General features: G+C 55.3%; 2 protein-coding genes across 4 annotated transcripts; one reads left to right on the forward strand and one right to left on the reverse strand.

Moving 5' to 3' along the window:
* The first annotated feature begins 3117 nt into the window (after positions 1-3117).
* On the forward strand, positions 3118-3620 carry LOC122913365 (optic atrophy 3 protein homolog). The gene is given in 2 exon segments (XM_044260114.1): positions 3118-3505; positions 3598-3620. Coding segments are annotated over 2 exon segments (402 nt in total). The 5' UTR covers positions 3118-3126.
* A 1443-nt stretch (positions 3621-5063) lies between these two features.
* Positions 5064-17982, reverse strand: LOC122911938 (vasodilator stimulated phosphoprotein). Of its 3 annotated transcripts, none has more exons than XM_044257101.1 (13): positions 17646-17982; positions 10653-10824; positions 10386-10551; positions 9216-9309; positions 8667-8716; positions 8273-8511; positions 8018-8115; positions 7388-7439; positions 7196-7232; positions 6934-6979; positions 6672-6762; positions 6042-6099; positions 5064-5918 (listed from the first exon to the last, which is right to left on the reverse strand). In XM_044257101.1, exons 1-13 carry the CDS (start codon positions 17648-17650, stop codon positions 5881-5883), a joined length of 1146 nt encoding a protein of 381 aa, XP_044113036.1. In that variant the 5' UTR covers positions 17651-17982; the 3' UTR covers positions 5064-5880. The 3 variants fall into 3 exon arrangements, with proteins under 3 accessions (XP_044113036.1, XP_044113037.1, XP_044113035.1); XM_044257102.1 differs by having other exon boundaries at positions 7196-7229; positions 8018-8118; positions 17646-17981; XM_044257100.1 differs by having other exon boundaries at positions 8018-8118; positions 17646-17980.
* Between the last annotated feature and the right edge of the window lie 1449 nt (positions 17983-19431).

A 19431-nucleotide genomic window follows, 5' to 3' on the forward strand; every position in this document is an offset into this window, starting at 1 on the left:
GTATAGATTATCTGGCCTGGCCCAGGGCTCCAGGTGAACAAAGATGTCTTATCTGGCAGGACATTCCAAGGGTAAAGACCAGATCTCTGTTTGGGTAAGTTTAATCCTTAGATGCATGGACTAGAAAAATCCCCAGGACTAAAGAGAAAAACAGGGCTCAGATAGAAGGGTATAAAATAAGGGAAACTCACTCATAGGCCCATCCTGGTGCAATATCAGTGCCACAGGGATGACAAGAAAGCCTGTCTGCCCATTACACATAACGAAGGTCTCCAAACTGTTGAGGAATATGGTTTTGTCTTTTGTTTTTTTGTGTGTTTTTTTTTCTATAAGATTTTATGTATTTATTGGATAGAGAGAGTGAGCACAAGTGGGAGAGCAGCACAGAGAGAGGCAGAGGCATGCTGTCCACCGAGCAGGAAGCCTGAGGCTGGTATCAGGACCTGAGCCTAAGGCACGTGCGTAACCCACTGAGCCCCCCAGCCCCCCAGGAGTATGATTTTTGAACTGGTAATTCTGACCTAAAAACTATCATCTAGTCCAGTGCGAACGTGGAAAAAATTATTTCAAATATGCAAAGATTCAAGCACCCTTTCTGAGAAAGGTACTTAGGGAGAGACTTCAGCCAACCTAGGATGGAATTCCAGCAAGAGTCGGTTCATCAAGAGGAGGAACAGTGTGAAGGAGAGCAATGTGAAGACAGGATGAGAGGATGGCCCCTCCGCAGCCCAGAAAATAGCTCACGGGTCTATAGCTGACTATTCAGTAAAGAGAATGCCGGGGGCGGGGAGAGGGAGAGAGAATAGGAGCAAAGAGCTGGATGGTCTTGATCACATGGTCAGCTAGGCATTGGTGGGTCATATCTGGCATTTGTGGTGAGAAACCAGTCTAGGGAAAACTAAAAGCTTCATATGGTAAAATAAAACTCTGAATATGAGAAGACTAGGCATCTGCTTGGCTCAGTCAGAAGAGCATGCAACTCTTAATCTCAGGGTCGTGAGTTCAAGCCCCATATTGGGCATGGAGTCTACATAAACAAACAAATAAATAAAAATAAGTATGAGGGACACCTGGGTGGCTCAGTCAGTTAAGCCACTGCCTTTGGCTCAGGTCATGATCCTAGGGTCCTGGGATCGAGTCCCTCATCAGGCTCCTTGCTCAGCAGGGAGCCTGCTTCTCTCTCTGCCTCTGCCTGCCACTCTGCCTGCTTGTGCGTGCACTCTCTGACAAATAAATACATAAAATCTTTAAAAAATAAAAAGGAAAAAAAAAAGAAAAAATATATAACAAATAACTATGAAAAGACTAAAAATGTGACAAGACACGTAGCAATGTTTAGAGCCACCGATTAATGTTACTGCTTCAGAATGCAGAAACAAAATTACATCTACATTATGGGTTTCCAGTGATTAGTATTTACATAACCTTAATTATATACATGCCCTATATTTTCATTTTCAGACTCAGTCTGTGGACCAAGCACTGAAGACTTATTTTTTTTTTTAAGATTTTATTTATTTATTTGACAGAGAGAGATGACAAGCAGGCAGAGAGGCAGGCAGAGAGAGAGGAGGAAGCAGGTTCCCCGCTGAGCAAAGAGCCCGATGCGGGGCTCGATCCCAGGACCCTGAGATCATGACCTGAGCTGAAGGCAGCGGCTTAACCCACTGAGCCACCCAGGCGCCCCAAGACTTATTTTAACCTTAGAAAGACACTATGGCGGGACACCTCGGTGGCTCAGTCAGTTAAGCGGCTTGCTTTTGACCTAGGTGGTGGTGATCTTGGAGTCCTGGGATCGAGCGCCAGGATGGGCTCCTGGCTCGATGGGCAGTCTGCTTCTTTTTCTCCCTCTGTGCTCACACTCTCTCTCTCTCAAATAAAGATAGACAGACAGACACGGTGGCAATGTAACAGTAATAGTATGGGAGACTGACCATAGAAGGGGGGAGATTGGGGGTCAGGGTAGGGCAGTTAATATACTTATGGGTACACTTGGCGGGAAGTTCAGGCAATAGGCATATTATCTACAGTGACAAAGATTACCCATAAACAATAAAAAAAAAGTAGCTTAAATTTAACTCACTTGTGAAAGTTGAGAGTGGGGGAAGGAGAGGATACAGAATTGGTGATAAAGTCACGTAAGGGGTGGGTCAGAGCAGAACAATCAAAACAATATTTTTTTAAAAATTCAACTTAGTAAATCAAGAAATGGAGGTATAAGCTTGTTATTTGGCATCGTGGTGATAAGCTGGAAGGAATCAATGCAGAAAGGAACAAAAGTGGTGGGAGTGGGAGGAGGACTGAAGCTGGAGGTAGGAAGGTGGGCTTGGGTTTTTCAGTCTAGCCCCTTGAGTGTGGTCTAAATCATTCCCCCCACGTGCATGTGTTACTCTTCTACCTAAAAGGAAGGAAAGGCAATCATGTCAGGCTGGTTGCGGTGGCAGGGGAGAAGAAGAAGACGTTTTCCGTAAGTTCCTTCCTTAATGAGCCCGAGGACCCGTATTTTCTCGGTCAGCAACTACTTGTCTGTGGATGATATTAATGATTCCTGGATTGACTCGGGTTTCAGCATCTATGTTGTGCTTATGTTGTGTTTATGGACGATGACCATGCTCCCAGCCCTTATTCACCTGAATAAGTGATGAGGTAAAGAAGTTAGCACAGCCCAAACCCCCGCTGCGGACACGGGTCTAGAGATTGCGAGTGTCAGCGCCACCTTCAGGGGAGGAGGGGAGGAGCCTGGTGGGCCCTCGAGCGCGCTGGGGAAGGAGCTGAAGCAGCAAGTTTTACACCTGCCGGTGATCTGTGACCCCCCACCCCGACCCCCGAGGTGCGGCCCCCACTCAGGACCTCCCCTACAGAGCAGCAATTTTCATGCCTGGCTGCTCGCCAGAATCTTCTAGACGCTTTCAAAAGATGCCCTCCGGGCCACCCCGGGCCAGATGACGGCCTCCGCCCCCAAGCCGGTCCTCTTGAAGGCGCCTACTCCCTAACGCCGGCGATTCTGGCTGCCGTGTGCCCATTGCTCCGGCCTGGACACCGAGGCGTCGAGGGGCGGGGATTGTCGCGGCTCCCGCGCCAAAGATCCCTTACCCCTCTTCCTCCGCAGTGTACCACTGGGCGGAGATGCGCACCAAGATGCGCCTCATGGGCTTCAGTATGCAAGCCGTCAAGCCGCTGAACGAGAACGCGGCCGCGGAGCTGGGCGCCGAGCTGCTGGGCGAGGCCACCATCTTCATGGTGGCCTGCGGCTGCCTGGTGCTGGAGTACTGGCGCCACCAGGCGCAGCAGCGGCGTAAGGAGACGGACCGGCACGCCGCCTGGAGCACGATGCGGGACGAGGTGGACCACCTGGCGCTAGCGCTGGAGGCCCTGCAGGATCGCGTGCAGGCGACGCCGCTGCAGAGCGCCGTGGACGAGCTGCGGGCGCAGATGCAGGAGGTGCGCGCCCAGCTCTGCACCCGGGACCCCCCGGCCGCGCCCGAGGCACCGCCCAAGGAATAGGGTCCGCGTGCGGGACCTTGGTCTTCGATGTGGCTGTGATGTCTCCGACCTGACCCCTTCCTGTCCACACTGTCCCTTCCTGAACCGGCCCAGCTAATACCACCCAGTCCTTTTAGGGGCATAAGGGAGGCTGGAGGGGGGCTGGGGCCACCGGGCTTTTTGGTCACGTCCCGACTAACCTGCTCGGTAGTACTTTCCACAGGGACTTCACCCACTAGTGGGTGTAAAGTTCCAGCAGTACCCCTGCCTTCCCAGTCCACTGATTCAGCACTGTGTCATGAAAAGACATTGTCTTCCACTGGATCCCACCCACCCACTACTAGATGGGCCAGCAGGACACATGGACCTAGCTAACTCATTCTGTCACTCATACTTCCACTCATGTGAGTGGCTTCCCGCCCCCCATCCATTACACCAGAACACCCTCTCCCCCTTCTTCATTGGCAAAGACCATTGTAAGGAAAATGCAAACTCCCAAGCGACTTGCAGACCCCTTCATTTTCCATCTACCTCACTTGGAGGGGGCAGACAAGGATCCATCTTGGGACTGTCTTAGGTTGAGTCCCCCCTATGGACTGTACCACCATCCATTGGTACCTCAAGTGGTCATCCCAACAGATACCCCCTCCCTTTAGTCTGTGCCATAACACACGGAGCTGTGCAGGACCCCCCTCCACCCCCATTCCCACCTCAACCTTCTGTGGTCTGTCCCACTGGAGTTGGTCCTCTGGGGTAGAAAAATTGGTGGTGCCTAGGGATGAACCATTCTGTGTTTTGGTCTTAGCTTTGTTTACCGGTCTCAAGTTCTGGACCTACTGTTGTCCTTGTCCACTGTCCTCTGCTGGCCCCTCATAGGAATCCCCCACCTGTTCCCATACCTCATGGGGCACCTGTCACACCCCATCTCCCATCCAAACCTGCTCTTGAGTACTCAGGGATTCCTTCTTCCTTCTTGCCTTCAGACCGATCGCCCAGCTCACCCTCACCTTCCTTCCTACAAAGGCTTCCTCCAGTGGGACAACCTGCCCCACAGTCCTGAAGTTCCCCACCCCCATCCAAATGGAAAATTCCAACCAGGCAAGGTTAGCTACCCAACCTATGACCTGCCAACCCACTGAACCACCAAAGGGGGTGTGTATGAGCGCTGTCATTTCTGAATTCTGATTTTTTAAAACTGTAAGTTTCACAATTAAAGGCACTCTGGGGAAAAGAAGTCATCTGTAAGAATGTGTCTGAGAAGCATGGCGTAGATCTGCAAAATGGGTACAAGGCTCACTGGTTTCAGCAGAGAGGCTGGGAGGATTCCCAGAGGGAACTGGGCAGAGTCATCCTATAAGCTGTTTCCCAGATGAGGAAACTGAGGCCTAGGGGTAGCAAAAGGACTTGCCCAATGCCACACAGCGAGGGACTGTCCTTAGCTTTCTCAGGGTGGTAGATCTGGGAACTGGAACAGGTACAGGGTGGGAAGGAGGAAAAGGAGGGGAAGGTGGATTACTGTGGGAGGGGCAGCCCCCATCCTCATCAGAGCAGCCCTTTGAATCAATCCAGCAATCTTCACATTTATAAAAAACTGGCAGATTTATTCCGTTGGGGTCCATTTTCAAGAAGCTAAAGGTGGGAGAGGAGAAGTTTCCTCCCCTTTTCCTTTCTCCCTCATCTTATTTTCCCCAGGGGGTAAAAATGGCCTGGACCCCAAAACCTACCCAAATAAAAAACCAAAAAACTGAGGTTCCAAAAAGTTATAGCATCTTAATTCCTCATAGAAAAGGGGAAGGAGCCAAAGGGAAGGGAGCTCCCTGGGGTGAGGGTAGGGGAGGTGCCCCCAGCCTGGTAGGACATCCCCCCACTTATATATCTGCCCCAAATGGGACAAGCCTGGGGTATAGCATTTAAAAAAAAATTCCCCACACCCCAATTTTATCAAAACCAAAGAGAAACAAATTTTCCCTTCCCCCCAACCTAAATATATATATATATACTTTTTTTTCTTAAAAAAACAAAAATTCGAAGGCATTAAGCGTTAAAGTGAATCTAGAACAAGGGAATGTGAAATTCCCTCTTTCCTTCCCCCTTACTGTGGGGTTAATTGGTACATCCCCAACAGAGGAACCAGCCCCAAGGGGATGGCGGAGGGGAAGGACCAAAGGGAGCAAAGGGCGGGGGCCTCCCCAGCCAATCAGCAGCCAGTATGGGTGTGGGCATGGGGGGGAAACCAAGGAAGCCACACCCCTTTGGAATTTTCCAAGTAGGAAGGGGAGTGGGGAAGATGCGTTCCTTTGTAGTCTTCAGCCAATTCCAAGTCAAGTTGAGGCAGGGAAAGCGGGGTAACAGGCCGGTGTGCAGAAAGGAGATATGGGATCTTCTGGGGCCCTGTGGTCAGGGAGATCCCCGCTTCCTCAGCTCCTGGACAAACGCTGGAAGGAAACAAGGGCCAGAGATCAGGGGCAGAGCCTCTTCCTTCTTCCCTTCCAACACTGGGCCCTTCCAGGAGGCGCAATGCCTCCAAAATATATGCTTAAAATAAAAAACAACCTCACCTTCAATGATTTCCTCTTTTACTTTCTGTAGTTCCTTCCTCACCTCTTCCAGAAGCTCCTGGAAATAATGGGGTATAACCAATCAGAAAGGGCTCCTGGACTGCAGAAATGAAGCTGTCCCGTCTTAATGACCAAAGGGCCAGAGGTAGAAGGTTCAAGATCCCCCCCCCACACACACACACCAAACACAAACAGTGACATCACTGAGAAGGCCACAGAGTAACTAGAAAATTCTAGGGGGAAATTCTGGATCCTTGAAGCCAGTTGAAAAGGACTGGAGAGCATCCAGTACCAGGGCTGGGAAATACAATCCAGTCTCCTGCCAGTTCCAGTTGGTGCTGGCTGTCTGGGTCTAGTGTGCTGGAAAGGACTCTGGGTGCTCATCCGGAATGAGTGCAGTAGTAGATCAGTAAGGTCTGTCCCCAGCACAGGAAAAGGAGTTATGGTCTGTGAGTCCTCCCTGCTCTGATTCAATCTCTCCCTTTCTCAGGTGGGAAAACTCAGGTTTCTGAGGCCTTTTCATAGAATCCCAGGGCAGGTTGGTGTTAAGAGTTTGGACCCAGATCTCCTTTCTTCCTATGGCTCCTTTCTGGCCCCCAAACTTCACCTCGGGGCCCCTCCCCAAGCTACCTGTTTCACTCTCTCCAGGTCTGACTCATCACTGGAGCTGGGTGTAGAGGGATGGGCCTCAGAAGCGGTCACAGAAGAAGAGGACTTCATCCTAGGAGAGTCGGTGTGATTTGGAACAAAAATGAGATTAGAGAGAGGGGTCAGGATCTCCTGCTTCCCGGTCCGGGGGTCCCATTGTGCTCCTTCCTACAAGGAAAGGTACACAAATTTTGCAAATCCCTCCTATTTATAGGGGGGTGGGGCCCCAGCATGGATGGCCCACCTCGGCAAGGTTGTGCTGTTCTTCTCCCAAGGTCTCCGCACAGGTTCTGGGGGAAAGGCGACGAATCAGGAAGATCAGGGACAAGGAATGCCCCGCCTGCATCTTTCCCCCCAGCCCCATCAGTCCCTATTCCAAGAACCTTCTTAGGAGACTCGAATTCCCATCGCTGTTTGCACAGACTCCCCCCATCAGGGGGCATTCCCTGTGAGAATAGGGCACCCTGAGACTCATAGTTTCTGCAGGGGTAGACTGGCTCACTCACCGCTCTGGGCTGGGACTCTGGCCTCTGGCTCCTCCTGCTGGTGGGAAATAAAACTGTCATGAGACGGAGGGCTCATTCTCCTCCTCCTGCTTCAAACCCCGCCCATTCCTAGCGCACCCCCGGCCCTCCCCAGTCGCCCTGCCCAAATGGTATGGCCTAAGGTGCGGATGGCAGGAAGAGCCCCTAACTCACATTAGCGGATTCATCCTTGGGGGGTTTCTCCCCAACTTGTGTGGCTTTCCTTCTGCAGGAGGGACAGGCAAAAACAGATGACTTCAGCCCTCCCTCAGCCACTCAGTAATTCTTACCAGGGTTCTAGAAAGGTGGAGTCTAAGGTGTAGAGTTCTGGAATTCTCCAAGGCTAAGGAAACTGGAGTTTTAGAAGTCACCGAAGAGTGCCGCTCTCCAACTAGGGTTTACGATTCTTGCATTTAGGAATCACAGATTTCTAAGGGTGGAAGTCTCTGTCTCAGGCAGCTGGGATTCTGGGGTTCGGAGTTTCCAAGATTCTGAGGCAGGCTCTCCTAAGGGGAGACCTCCTGAGGTCCTAGAATTCTGGGTTTCAGAACATTCTGGAGGCAATCCTGGAGGAACTCGGTGGTTCCAAACCTCAGCCATCTCAGGAGAATGGAATCTCCAGCATTACACCCAAATCTGCCTGTCAAAGAGGGAACTTTCACCCAAAGAAACAGACCAAGCCGGAATCTGAGCCCTCCCCCGACCTCGCCCTACTGAACTGGAATCTCCAGGTGCTAACTGCGGGTCTGAGGGGTTTCTCTCCATAGCTTTCCAAGGCACTGATGGCTCCAGGCTCAGGCTCACCTCCGGGCCAGCATGGCGTTCATCTCTTCCATGAGCCCCCCACCCGTGCTCCGAGTGCTCTCTGTTTTGGGGGCTGAGGGCCCCCCTGAGGCCTCCTCCTGCTGGAGAAATTACAAAGAGGAGGGGACTTTATGGGTGGGCTTCTTGGCCCCCTCCAGCCCTCCTGTGATGTACCCCATCCCCAGCAACTCTGGCCTCATCCCATTATTCCATCAGAGCCGTCACCCCACATCCTGCCCGGCGTGGCCCCCTCACCTTGCTGACTTTCCTGAGTTTGGCTCCAGCGATGGCTGCCGCAAGGCCGGGGGCCCCTGTTCCCCCACCACTGGGGCCTTGTGCTGTGGGGAGAGGGGGTGCAGGAGGCGGGCCTCCCCCTGCTCCATGCCCTGGGGCCGAGACCCCTGAGGGGGCACCAGGGGGTGGGGGGGGACCAGGAGGAGGAGGAGGTCCTGGCGGTGGGGGTGGTCCCCCAGCTGGAGGAGCAGGTGGGCCTCCTGGAAGAAACACAGAAAAGGAGGATGTTAAGAAAGGAGCCTTACTCCTCATTATCCAGCTGGCGCACCCCTCCTCAGGGAGCCCCCCCAACCCCGGGTCCCCGTCCCCTCCCCATCCCCCTCCATCCCCCCCAAGGCCACTGAGCAATCATCACCTGCATTGGAGACTCGGCGCTCCATGTGCTCTGGTGGGCCCGGCTGCTGCCTGAGAAGGGGTGACGGAACAGCCATCACTCAAGGCTCCAAGGATAACCAGCAACCTCCCAGCTTCTCTCCCAGGTCTCCAGGGAGGCGGACTGCCAATCCCCTCCCTTGCCTTCCTCCCCCAGGGTCCCAGGAAAGAGATGGGGGGAAGGGCAGGGACAGGGTGGAACCCAGATGTGACCATTCCAGTCATTAGACGGTCAGGAACATGGGAATTACAAAATGCCCCAGATCTTTTAAACAACCAACTTTTGGACTCGGGGTATGTGGGAAACCAGGGCTTGAGGGGGTCAGAAGGCTCTGCAACTCTGAGTAGGGGAGTTTCTCAGACTCCTGGAGGTGGGGTTTTCTGAAAGCCCTTCATTTCTAGCTCCCCAGGGAGCAGTAGGAACATTGTGGAAAGTGAACGCTGGAGCGTTCTCCACTCTGGGAGCCGGGGGTTCTGGAATATCCTAGAACGCGGGTGCTGGTACGGTTCTCCACCCAGGGGCCGGCCCCACCTTTTCTGCTGCTCCACCTCCTCTGGGGTGGGACCGTTCTGGACAGACCAGGTGGAAGGTGCCGCAGGTGGTGGGGGTGGCGGGGGCCCCCCTCCTGGAAGGCAAGAGTAGAAAAGCATGGTGAGTCAACCCCAGAACGCTGCCTCACCCTGTGACACTGTCCCTCAGCTCTCCCAGGAATCCCTCCCAGAGGCGCTCGCTTCCTCCTTCCTCCAGGACCCTGACCCTGGGGCTGCAGTGTGGGACACAGGTCAGGCCTGGGTGTGGGATGAAGGAGGGCACTAACCTCCCTTGTCTGTGCAGAAATGAGGCTGGTGCTGTGATGACTCCCAGCAGAAGCCCACAGTCACCCGCCGCACGCCTTGCAGACCAGAGCTTGCATGAACAAGACCAATTCAGGCTGATCTCTAGCATCAGGGGTCTTAAGCACTGTCTCCACCACTCAGACCCCAGCCCAAGAATGCTCGAAAGGTTGGGAGTGTCTTCCTCCCCCCACAACCTGAACCACCCACCCTACCCTTCCGTACTCCCAGCTGAGCAAGCCCTTCCCCACTGGCGAGGAGCTTGCCCCAAAAAGCAAATGACTCTGCCATTGGGGGGATGAGAAGTCGGACAGCAGCCCCCCTCCAAGACCCTGGATGCCCCACGGTCTCCTAAAGCCTCGCCCTTCGGAGTCTGGACGGACAGCCTTATGACCAGGGCCCGGGTTACAGATGCAGAGGCTTGGGCCGCACCTGGGGCCCAACCGAACCAGAATGCCTATGCGTGCTCACATTTAAGAAATCCCAACACTGATGATCTCTTTCTCAAGAGTGAGGCCAGAAAACTAACCCATGACCCATCACTACAACAGCGACCTAGTGAAAGGGCGCAGGGGCCTTCCGGGAGCTGGAAGGATCTGGATTCAGATCTGGATTGGGGAGGTGGGCCCCTGGGAGTGTGTGTGTGTGTGTGTGTGTGTGTGTGTGTGTGTGTGTGTGTGTAGACACATCCCTTCAGGAATCGTGCATTTTATGCCGGGTGCACGAGGGGCACACAGGAGCCTTGACAAAGTTCTCACTGGATTTCTCCAGGGGAGCAGTGCAGAAGCAATTAAAGAGAACAAGGGGTGATTTGGGGGTGGTAAAGTGGCAGCCCCCAGGCAGGGCTCTGGAGCTCCCCCCCACTCACCTTCCAATGCCTCTAGGGCACTGGCCATGGCTGCCGCGAACTGTGCTGCATCCTCCTTGCTCCCGAAGTTGAGGCCCCAGACCTGGCGGGCGTCACGCCACTGGTGGAAGCTGGGGGTGGCCTGGTTATACTTGATACCCCGGACGATGGCACAGTTGATGACCACCTTGGCAGGAGGGGAAAGATGGGTGAGGATGCAGGGTTGCAGGGGTGGGGGCCGGGGGCCACAGAGGGAGAGGGAGAGGGAGAGGGGGGCAGAGTCTTCACCTGCTGTTCCGGCTGCATCTTCCAGCCAACCACCCGGAAGGAATTGGCTGTGGGGTTGTGGTAGATCTGGACGCGGCTGAAAGCCTGGGGGCCCGTGCCTGCCGGCAGCCATCGCTTGTTGCTGTCATCGTAAAGCATGACAGTGGCCCAGCTGGAGCAGATAACCGTCTCACTGAGGGGAGAGGAGCAGGGCCAAGGTCAGGTTAGCAGAGGGGAGCACGGCCCCCACCCTCCAAGGGGCTCATCACCTGCATCTGGGTCTCCCAGGGACACTCAGGGCTTCCCGGCATGTGAGGGGGGAGACAGGCACCCTGAGAGGGGAGAAGGTCAGAGACAGGCGGATGGGGAGACCAAGCAGAACCTGGGAGAGAGAAGCTGACAGGTCGGACAGGGGCAGACTGGAAGGGAGACAGAGACACAAGCGAACTGGGAACATGAGGGAGAGGAAGCGTCAGACAGACAGACGGGAAGAGACAAACATATGAACAAATGGATGTGGGGAGAGAGGGGAGAAGGGACAGACAGAGACAGACAGACAGACCGGGAACAAATCGGAAAGGCAGGGCCTGGAGAGACTGACAAGCACGGAAGGGAGTCAGACAGACAGACAGATGGAGGAAGACAGAGTGGGGAGATGGACAGACGGATGCAGAGGAGCACAGGTGAGCTAGCTGGATGAGGGGACTCAGAAGTGGGACAGTGGGGACCCAGCAGGAGCTCAGGGCAGCACTGGGGACTCGCCTGGTGCTCTCAGACTCGGTTTCCCTGTCTCTGCCAGGGTGCTTGACCCGTTCCCAGCCCCCACTCCCTGCTCAGGTCAGAAGAGGAAGCCAAGGCTCCGGGAGGGGAAGGGTGAGGTCTGCAGGACGCTGGGCATGGATGCTAGATCCCAGGCTCTTCCGCCCCATCCATCCGGCTCCCCCCGGGGCACCAGCGGCCATCAGCAGACACTCCCTGCTCTGTCAAGCCGAGGTCTTGGGCAATGATCCAGACAGCCCCGGCCCCGCCCTCCAGGGCAGGAGACGCTCCTGTCCCCAGATGGTGCCAACCCAAGGCCAGGGCTGGGGTGCCCAGAAGGAGCACCTGCCCTGGCCTGGGGTCAGGGAGGCCTTCCTGGAGAAAGCGTCATCTGACTCAGGCTTGGCGGGGAAGGGTCAGGAAACTGGTTCAGAGTTTAGGATCTCACATCGACAGACCTGGGTTCAAATCCTCACTGAGAGGCCTACTCCATGTGACTCAGGGAATCCACCCTCCCACCCAGGTAACTCTTCTTCCCGGCCAGCAAAGTGGGGGTCTTCCAGCCGATTCGCAGGGCAGTGGGAGGGAAAAGTGGAGTCTGGGTACAGAAAGCTCTTGGCACAGTGCCTGGCACGTACCGAGTGCTTAGTAACTGTCAGCATCCCTTTCAGGGCACCCAGAACACAACCCGCCGGGGAGCCCCCACCAGTCCTTCTGGGCTGGTTCCAAGCCCCCTCCCCCAATGAGGAAACTCAGGCTTCCAGATGGGAAGTGACTTGCCCAAGGTCACACACAGACCAGGGGGAAGCACTAGTCCCCACCCCACCCCACCCCCCGCAGACTTTTTCCTGAAAAGAGGAAGTTGGTGGTCAGGGGTTTCCGGGGAGATAAATTATACCCGGCACAGGCAGTGGCTCTGTCTCCACCGGCGCTGGGGGCTGGGGTGTGACGCTAGCCTTGTTAAAGGCAGGACAGGAAAAGCCCCTTGGCAGACCCAGCTCCTGGTTCCTAGGCCAGGAAGCTGAGCACCGCCCCCCGCTCCCGCCCCCCCCCCCCCGCCCTGTTTCTCCCCCTAAGTTTATACAATTGATGCACCTCCCTCTTACTGGGCTAGTCAGGCGGCGCTCTAAGTCCTTTCCAGAGACACTCATTTTATTCTCACTGCAGGCCTCCAAGCTGGGCCCTATTTCATCTTTGTTTTGCAAGTGAGGACTGTAACTGGAGGCCCAGAGAGGTCAAGTGACTTGGCCAGGATCACACAGCTGGTAAGCAGCAGAGTGAGCATTTGAACCCGGGCCACCTGGCTCTCAGGTCCCCAGTCTTAACCGCCAGAGACTGCGCGGGCCCTACCCCAATTTCAGGTGCTGTTTCCAGACAAGTGTAGCCGCAGGGACTGTTTCTGGCTCCCAGTGCCCCTGGCAGGGCAAGGTTAGGACCTCACCCACACCTGCCACCCACACCCAGGGCAGACTCTGGCCAGGAGCCCGGGGCTGGAGTTGCTACCCCACCCTGGCTGCACTTTGCTCTCCCAAGCACACTTGCCCTGCTGAGTGTCTGGCCTGGCTGGAGAACTGGGCGTCTGCTGAGTGACCCCAGGCTAGTCCTGCCCCTCTCCAGGCCACAGTGTCCCCATTACAGTACAAGGAGCCTGTTAGAACACAAGTCAGACCGTGTCCCTCCTCTTCTCGGAAAGCTCCCGTGGCTCCCCGCAGAATAAAAGCCAAGTTCTCTCTGTGGTCTGCGTGAGCTGTGTGATCTCTGATCTCATCCCTTCCCTCCCTCAAGCTTGCTGTTCCAGCCCCACAGTCCTCTCTGTTCCAGCCCCACTGGCCTCCATGCTACTTCTTCAGCACTGCCAGACAGATTACCCCCTCAGGCCTGTGCATTTTTCTTCCTCAACCTGTATTCTCACCTCCTTCAGGTCTCCACTTACATGCTACCTCTTCTGAGAAGCCCTCCCTGACTACTCTATCTGGAAAAACCCCTCCTTCTGGTCCTGGTCCATAAGTCACAGGAGGGATCCTGCCCATCGGATCCCTGTTTCCCCTACCAAACTGTCAGGGCAGAGACTGCTTTTCTTTCTGTTCCCAGCTATGTCCCCACAAACCAGAAGGCTGCCCGGCACACAGCAGATACGCCTTCGCCACTTAGTTGTTCATGGTTAAAAGGAAAAACTCTCCACGAAGGCGCTGACGTTTATGGGTTAGCTTTGCGTCCCAGACACTGCTTTAGGCTCCGGGCCCCCCTCTGCCCGTGACCTCACGGCGTGGGCTCTGATGCTCACCCTTTTCACAGAGGAGCAGCCGTGGGCACAGAGAGGTGAAGACGCTTGTCCCATGTCATCCAGCAAGAATGAAGAGGGGCTCAAATCTGAACCCTGGTCTACCCAAGTTCTTAACCTCATTTAAAGATGAGGGAACAGGGGCGCCTGGGTGGCTCAGTGGGTTAAGCCTCTGCCTTCGGCTCAGGTCATGATCTCAGGGTCTTGGGATTGAGTCCCGAATCGGGCTCTCTGCTAGGCAGGGAGCCTGCTTCCTCCCCTCTCTCTCTCTCTGCCTATTTGTGATCTCTCTCTCTCTCTCTCTCTCTCTCTGTCAAATAAATAAATAAATAATCTTAAAAAAAAAAAAAAGATGCGGGAACAGCTAAGCTGAATTTTTTAAGAGGCGAGGTAGAAACTGGTGTGGATAAGAGGTTTAAAAAAAAAGGTGAGGGGATATAAATACATCTGCACGCAGGTGGGGGGTTGTTGGGGGAGGTGAGGTGACTTAGGCAGAGGTTGCTTCTCAGGAGGCTACCCGCTGCTGCCTCAGAGGAGGGCCCCCGCCCACCACTGGGCTGCCTGAGAAAGGAGGGAGGAAATGGATGTTTTGTGCTGTTTACCCTTTTGAATTGCTTATTTCTTTTCTCTTTTTCAACCAAGGGGCAGGTATTACCTAGAAAACACTAATTCATTACTTAGGTTCAAAAATACAACTCTAAACCAGGCAAAAGCTTGAATGGAAAAATCCCACAGCCCAGGAAGCAGGGAGCGGGTCCGAACCAGGGGTACGCCTGATTCCCATGGGCTCCCCTCGATTTGACAGGAGAGAGCCGTCACTCCCAGCCAACCCAGGACCCACACCTCCCCCAGAAGTCCCTACGTTCTGGAAAACTCGCAAACATGTGGCGGATGACAAAGGGCGCAAGTTACTCCCTTGCTACGTGGCTTCACGTCTCTGAGCTGCAGTTTCCAGCCCTGGAAACCAAAACTCACTGGGTTTGCTGTAAGGATATAGAGCGATAAGAAAAACCCCAAGCTCAGAACCTGGAACTTGGCACAGACTCTGCTCTGGCGGCTAACCGTCAAAACAGGAGGAAGAGGGTTTCTCATCACTGGAGGCAATCAAGCCTAGTCACTCTGGTTTACTCAAGCCTTCCAGATTAGAGGCTTGCCCTTCCCTCACCCTTTCATTCCCCCTCCTCGGGATTTAGCCCACAGCCTCTTTAGCCTATCAAACTTGTAATTCACCCCACAACTCCAACCCTTCCAGACTGCAAGTCTTTGCAACAAGCCTAGGTAAGGAACCAGATCTAGGGTATTTGGTTTTCTGTGGCTTCACTCTTGTCCCTCCTCCAGAATAAGCCTCAGTTTCCCACAAACGAACAGGAAGCTAAAGGGTTCTTTTTGCTTATCTGCAGTATCTTAAGTGTTCATATAGAGAAAACCATGTTACATGTAGTTTTATTTTCCTTTTTCTGTCACAGCATAATAGTCTGGAGACTGCCCTAAATTCAAATCCAGAGTTGCCTACTTCCAAACTGAGTTTAATAGGTGATTTACTTAATTTCTCTGTGCCTCAGTTGTCCCATGCGCGGGTGGGGTGTGGGGACACAGTCATAATAATACAGTGCCTGGCACAGAGTATATGTTTGATCAAATGGTCTCTTATTGTTCTTAAAAAAAAAAAATTTAAGGTAACAATAATTACCAATACTGGAAGAGGAAAGAAATGGACCCAAATACTTCCTGAGTCCCTTCTACTCTGAGACTCTCAGACCTCTGCCCCCTTTCTCAGCCTTCCCAGAATCCCAGCTGAGTCCCGCACACAGCAGACACTCAACAAATATTTGTCAAACTGGGAGAAAAAGAACGATATCTTGTAATTTTCCATTTTAACATCCTGTCTTCCAACTGCCCCCAAGGCTGTCCCTGGCCAAACCCGACAGAAATCAGAGGATCCCAGTCCCCTCCCCTCCCTCAAAACTGCCTGTGAACTGCTGAGGGATCCTGGGCAGACCTTTCTCTCTTTGAGACTCAGTTTCCCCAGGTGTCCTCATACAGGGGCATGGGTCTTTTGAATCCTAGCTGTCCTGGAAGAGGGGGCACAGCCCAGCAAGTTGGGTGTGGCCATCGGCGGGGAAGACCCCTCCAGGAGGTGAAAGTAACCCCCTGGTGGGATTCCTGCCCACCCTCCAGGAGGTGGGAGGTTTGGCCTCATCCAGCAGTAGGGGGGCCCTGTGGGAGGGCCAAGGCCTCCGGGACTGGGGGAGGGGGGGGCGGGAGGCCGGCCCAGACACTGCTCCTGCCCTTTTACGGTCTCACAGTGAGTGAGGCAGCACTAACTCGGACATCCGCCATCCGCCTTCCACGGTGCCTGGGACCGGAAACGCGAGGGGGGGGGGCGAGGGGCGGGGCTGGGGAGCAGTGGGAGAGGAGAGTCCCCTGGGAAGAGGGTGAGGGAAGTGAGCCTCGCTCCCGAAAAATGCCCCCTCTCCAGGGCAGGCCTTGAAGAGATGTTGCTATAATGGGGATAGGCAGGAGACCTTGAGGGTGTCTGTGGCTGCCTCCTGGCTCCAGATTTTCCAACACTTTCACATCAGGAGGAACGCATGAGGAGGGGACTGTTTAATGGTCATAAAAAGCAGTGCCACTCTTGATGTCAGAGGGCAGAGGCATGAGAACGAAAGGGGAAAGAGGGAGAACGTGGTCACCAGGGGGTTAACCCCAGTCCTCCTCGGGGGCCTCCCCCTCAAGCTGGGGGCTTTGGGGGCAGGAAGTCCCCGAGAGAGTGGAGGAAGGGAGATAGTATTGTCAGGCTCAGTCCCCGGGGGAGAGATTATGGGGGGGGCTGGGGGAGGGGAGAATGGGGGAGGGTATACTCCAGCCCCCCAGCCCACAATGGCCCCGCCCTCAGGTAAGCCCAGGAGTTCCGAGGGAGGAAGGGGTAAGACAAAACCCCTTTGGGCTCCCCACCCCCAGGATTAAATTCCTGGGAAGATAGCTGGAACTGTCTTGGAAGCCTGAGTCCCAGGGGGAGAGGGCTATGACCTTGAAGCTTTACAGCGCCTCTCCCAACCCCACAGCTCCCGATGGCCAGGAAGGGGGTTGGTGGTGAGAGGAGGGGGAGGCGCGTGGTGGGGAAAGCAGCCGGCCCACAGCGCTCCTTGCCCGCTCCCCCACACCAGCTGTCTCGACAGGTGAGTCAGGAAGACAAAGGCCCCTCTTCCCCCAGCTGCCGCGCCCCCTCCCTCTCCAGGACCGCGCAGGTGGGGGCGAGGGGCCGCCCTTCTGGCCCCGGGCCGGGGAGCCGCCCACCGCGCTGAGCGCAGGAGCTCGGTCCTAGGCACCGCTTGTTTTAAGCAGAATGTAGGTGGGGAGCAGCGGGGGAGGGGAGTACCAACCAGACCCTCTAGGCTGCGTCTGGTTCCGTGGGTCCATCCGCACCAACCACCACAGGAGGACGAGAGCCCCCCCAAATTTAGGGGGTTAAGTACCCGAAGTTAAGAAGCGAGGTCCCACTTGGTAAGGCTTTTTCCAACGCCACGTAAAGGGAGACCCAGCAAACCAAGGTCTATGTCTCAAATCTCTCTTCCAGGTCCCAGGGACCCCCAAACCGATCCCCCCATCCCTCCCAGACCCTAAGTTAAGACTTGGGGGGAGTCTGAGCCCTGAGTAAATCCTGGCTTCTATGCAGGGAGTATCTGCCAACTTGGAGGTTCTCTAAAAAGTCTTTAAGAAATCCGGGAGTCCTCAGAGCGCCCCTAAATTTGTGGGCTCCCAGGAGAACCTCCCAGGCACCACCCCCAGCCTTAGGAGTCATGGCGAGGTGGTCAGTATTTGGAACTGGTCCAAGGGGGCTCGGCCTCAAATCAGAGGCCCCCAGTGTCCTGTCCCCAAATTCCAGCCCGGAGCAAGCTGGGGGAGGGGGGACAAAGGCGGGGCGGGGAGCCCGCGCTGAGAGCGGAAGGGTTTGGAGACAGTTCGAGGCTCACCTCATGGCTGCTCAGCAGGAGAGCGGCGCACCCACGGGTGGGTGCTCCCAGGGCGCCCCTGGCTCAAGGTTCAGGGGTTCGGGGCTGGCTCCAGATTCTGCTCAGTCTCCCCCAGGGTCCCGCCCCATAGAGTCCGGCTTCCTGGGGGGAACGTGGACCGGGCGGGGGCGGGTCCTCAGGCACCTCCTCCCTCTGGAGGTTTGATCCGGGGTCCCTGCGGCAGAAAGGGGGTGCGGCGTCCCGTCCGCGGCGCGCCCCCTCGGCCGGCGGCGGGTACAATGTTACTCTTACTACTGTACTTCTCTTCGCTACATTTCGTTCCAAAATTCCACTCCCCGCACCCACAATGCTCTGCGCCTTAAAGGGGCCGCGGACACCTCAGGACAGTGGCGGGGGGGCGGTGAAGGGCGCTTAAAAGGGCAACGCGGAACCCTAGACTTCCGCTATCTACCTCTACCCCAACATTATTGCATAGGGATGCACGCCGAGGGTCACCCGCAAATTAGGGGGCAAATTTGGTTGAGGGTAAGGGATTCTTCCTGATTCCTCGTTCTCTTCCACGATGGAAATTCTTAGGATGATCTTAATGGGGACACAATTTCTTCCCCCTCTCCCCAACGATTTCTCCACTTCTTCACATTCTATTCAATTTGAAGGGGCGAGGGGGGCGCCAAGAGGATCCTCTGGTGAAGCATAGGTTCTCTCAAATTTTGTCCCTTAAATGCTATCTTCAGACCCGCAACGTCTCTCTTCTGCGCCAATTTATGAAGGGTTATTAAGGGGTGAACCCTCCGTTCCCCAGCACAGGAGGGGGATGGGCGGGGAGGGCCTGATCCTTCTCACCGCCCCCCGCCCGCCAGGGGAAGGTGAGGAGGAAGTGGGCCGAGGGGGCGCGGCCGGCCGCTGACTCACAGCGGAGGGGTGGGGGTGGGGGTGGGGTGCAGCGCTGGACCTGGGTGGGGATGGGACTCCCAGGTTCCCGTGTGAATAAAGCCCCTAGACCTCTCCCCACGCACGCCCCGCCGTGACTCAGTTTCGCCCGCAGAGGATGGCGGGATCATCCAGAAATAGGAGGGCGCGGAGGCAGGGGCACCCACCCCAGTGCTGGCTCCTGGGAACCCCCTCCCCCATGCGGCAGCTTGGGGCTCGGCCCCAGCACCCTCCCAGCCTTCTGCAGCGGGTCCCGCAGGCCCCGCCCCATGTGACGCCGCTAGTGGCCACTCCCCTCCGGTAGAGCGCCACCTGGCCCAGGTCCGGAGCCCGAGGCTTGGCCTGGATGCCTGGGAAATCATCAGTGCAACGTGCCCAAATGGGTAAACTGAGGTCTGTAGGTAAGGAATAAATCTGGGCCGTAGCCCTCTTGCCTGACGGCTCAGAATCACAGTGGTGCCTGGGTGCGAGGCAGGAGTGTAAAACCAACAACAGGGCCCAGTTGACCAGGTAAGGGAATCACATTTCCCACTCCTTATTCAAGCGTAGCCACCTACCTGGGTGCTGTTCTGACCTCCTTCACCTCATCCTTCGAGGCCATGCTCTGACATTAATTTTTCTCTAAAGAACTGAGTAATATCCCCTTCTCTCGCCTGCTCTGGGACATCTTGAACACTAATTCACCTAGGTTATGATTATTTCCCACTGTGTCTCCTCAGCTGTGAGTTCTTTGGGTACAGGGGTAGACGTGATCAGTTTTTATACCTCACTCAATCCAGCAGAATGAGAACCCCAGTTCTGGGTAACCTCGGGCAACTTTTTTCTCCTCTCTGTTGCTCAGCTTTCCCATCTGTGA

The sequence above is a fragment of the Neovison vison genome, chromosome 7, assembly GCF_020171115.1.
Source record: "Neovison vison isolate M4711 chromosome 7, ASM_NN_V1, whole genome shotgun sequence".
Taxonomy (NCBI): Eukaryota; Metazoa; Chordata; class Mammalia; order Carnivora; family Mustelidae; genus Neogale; species Neogale vison.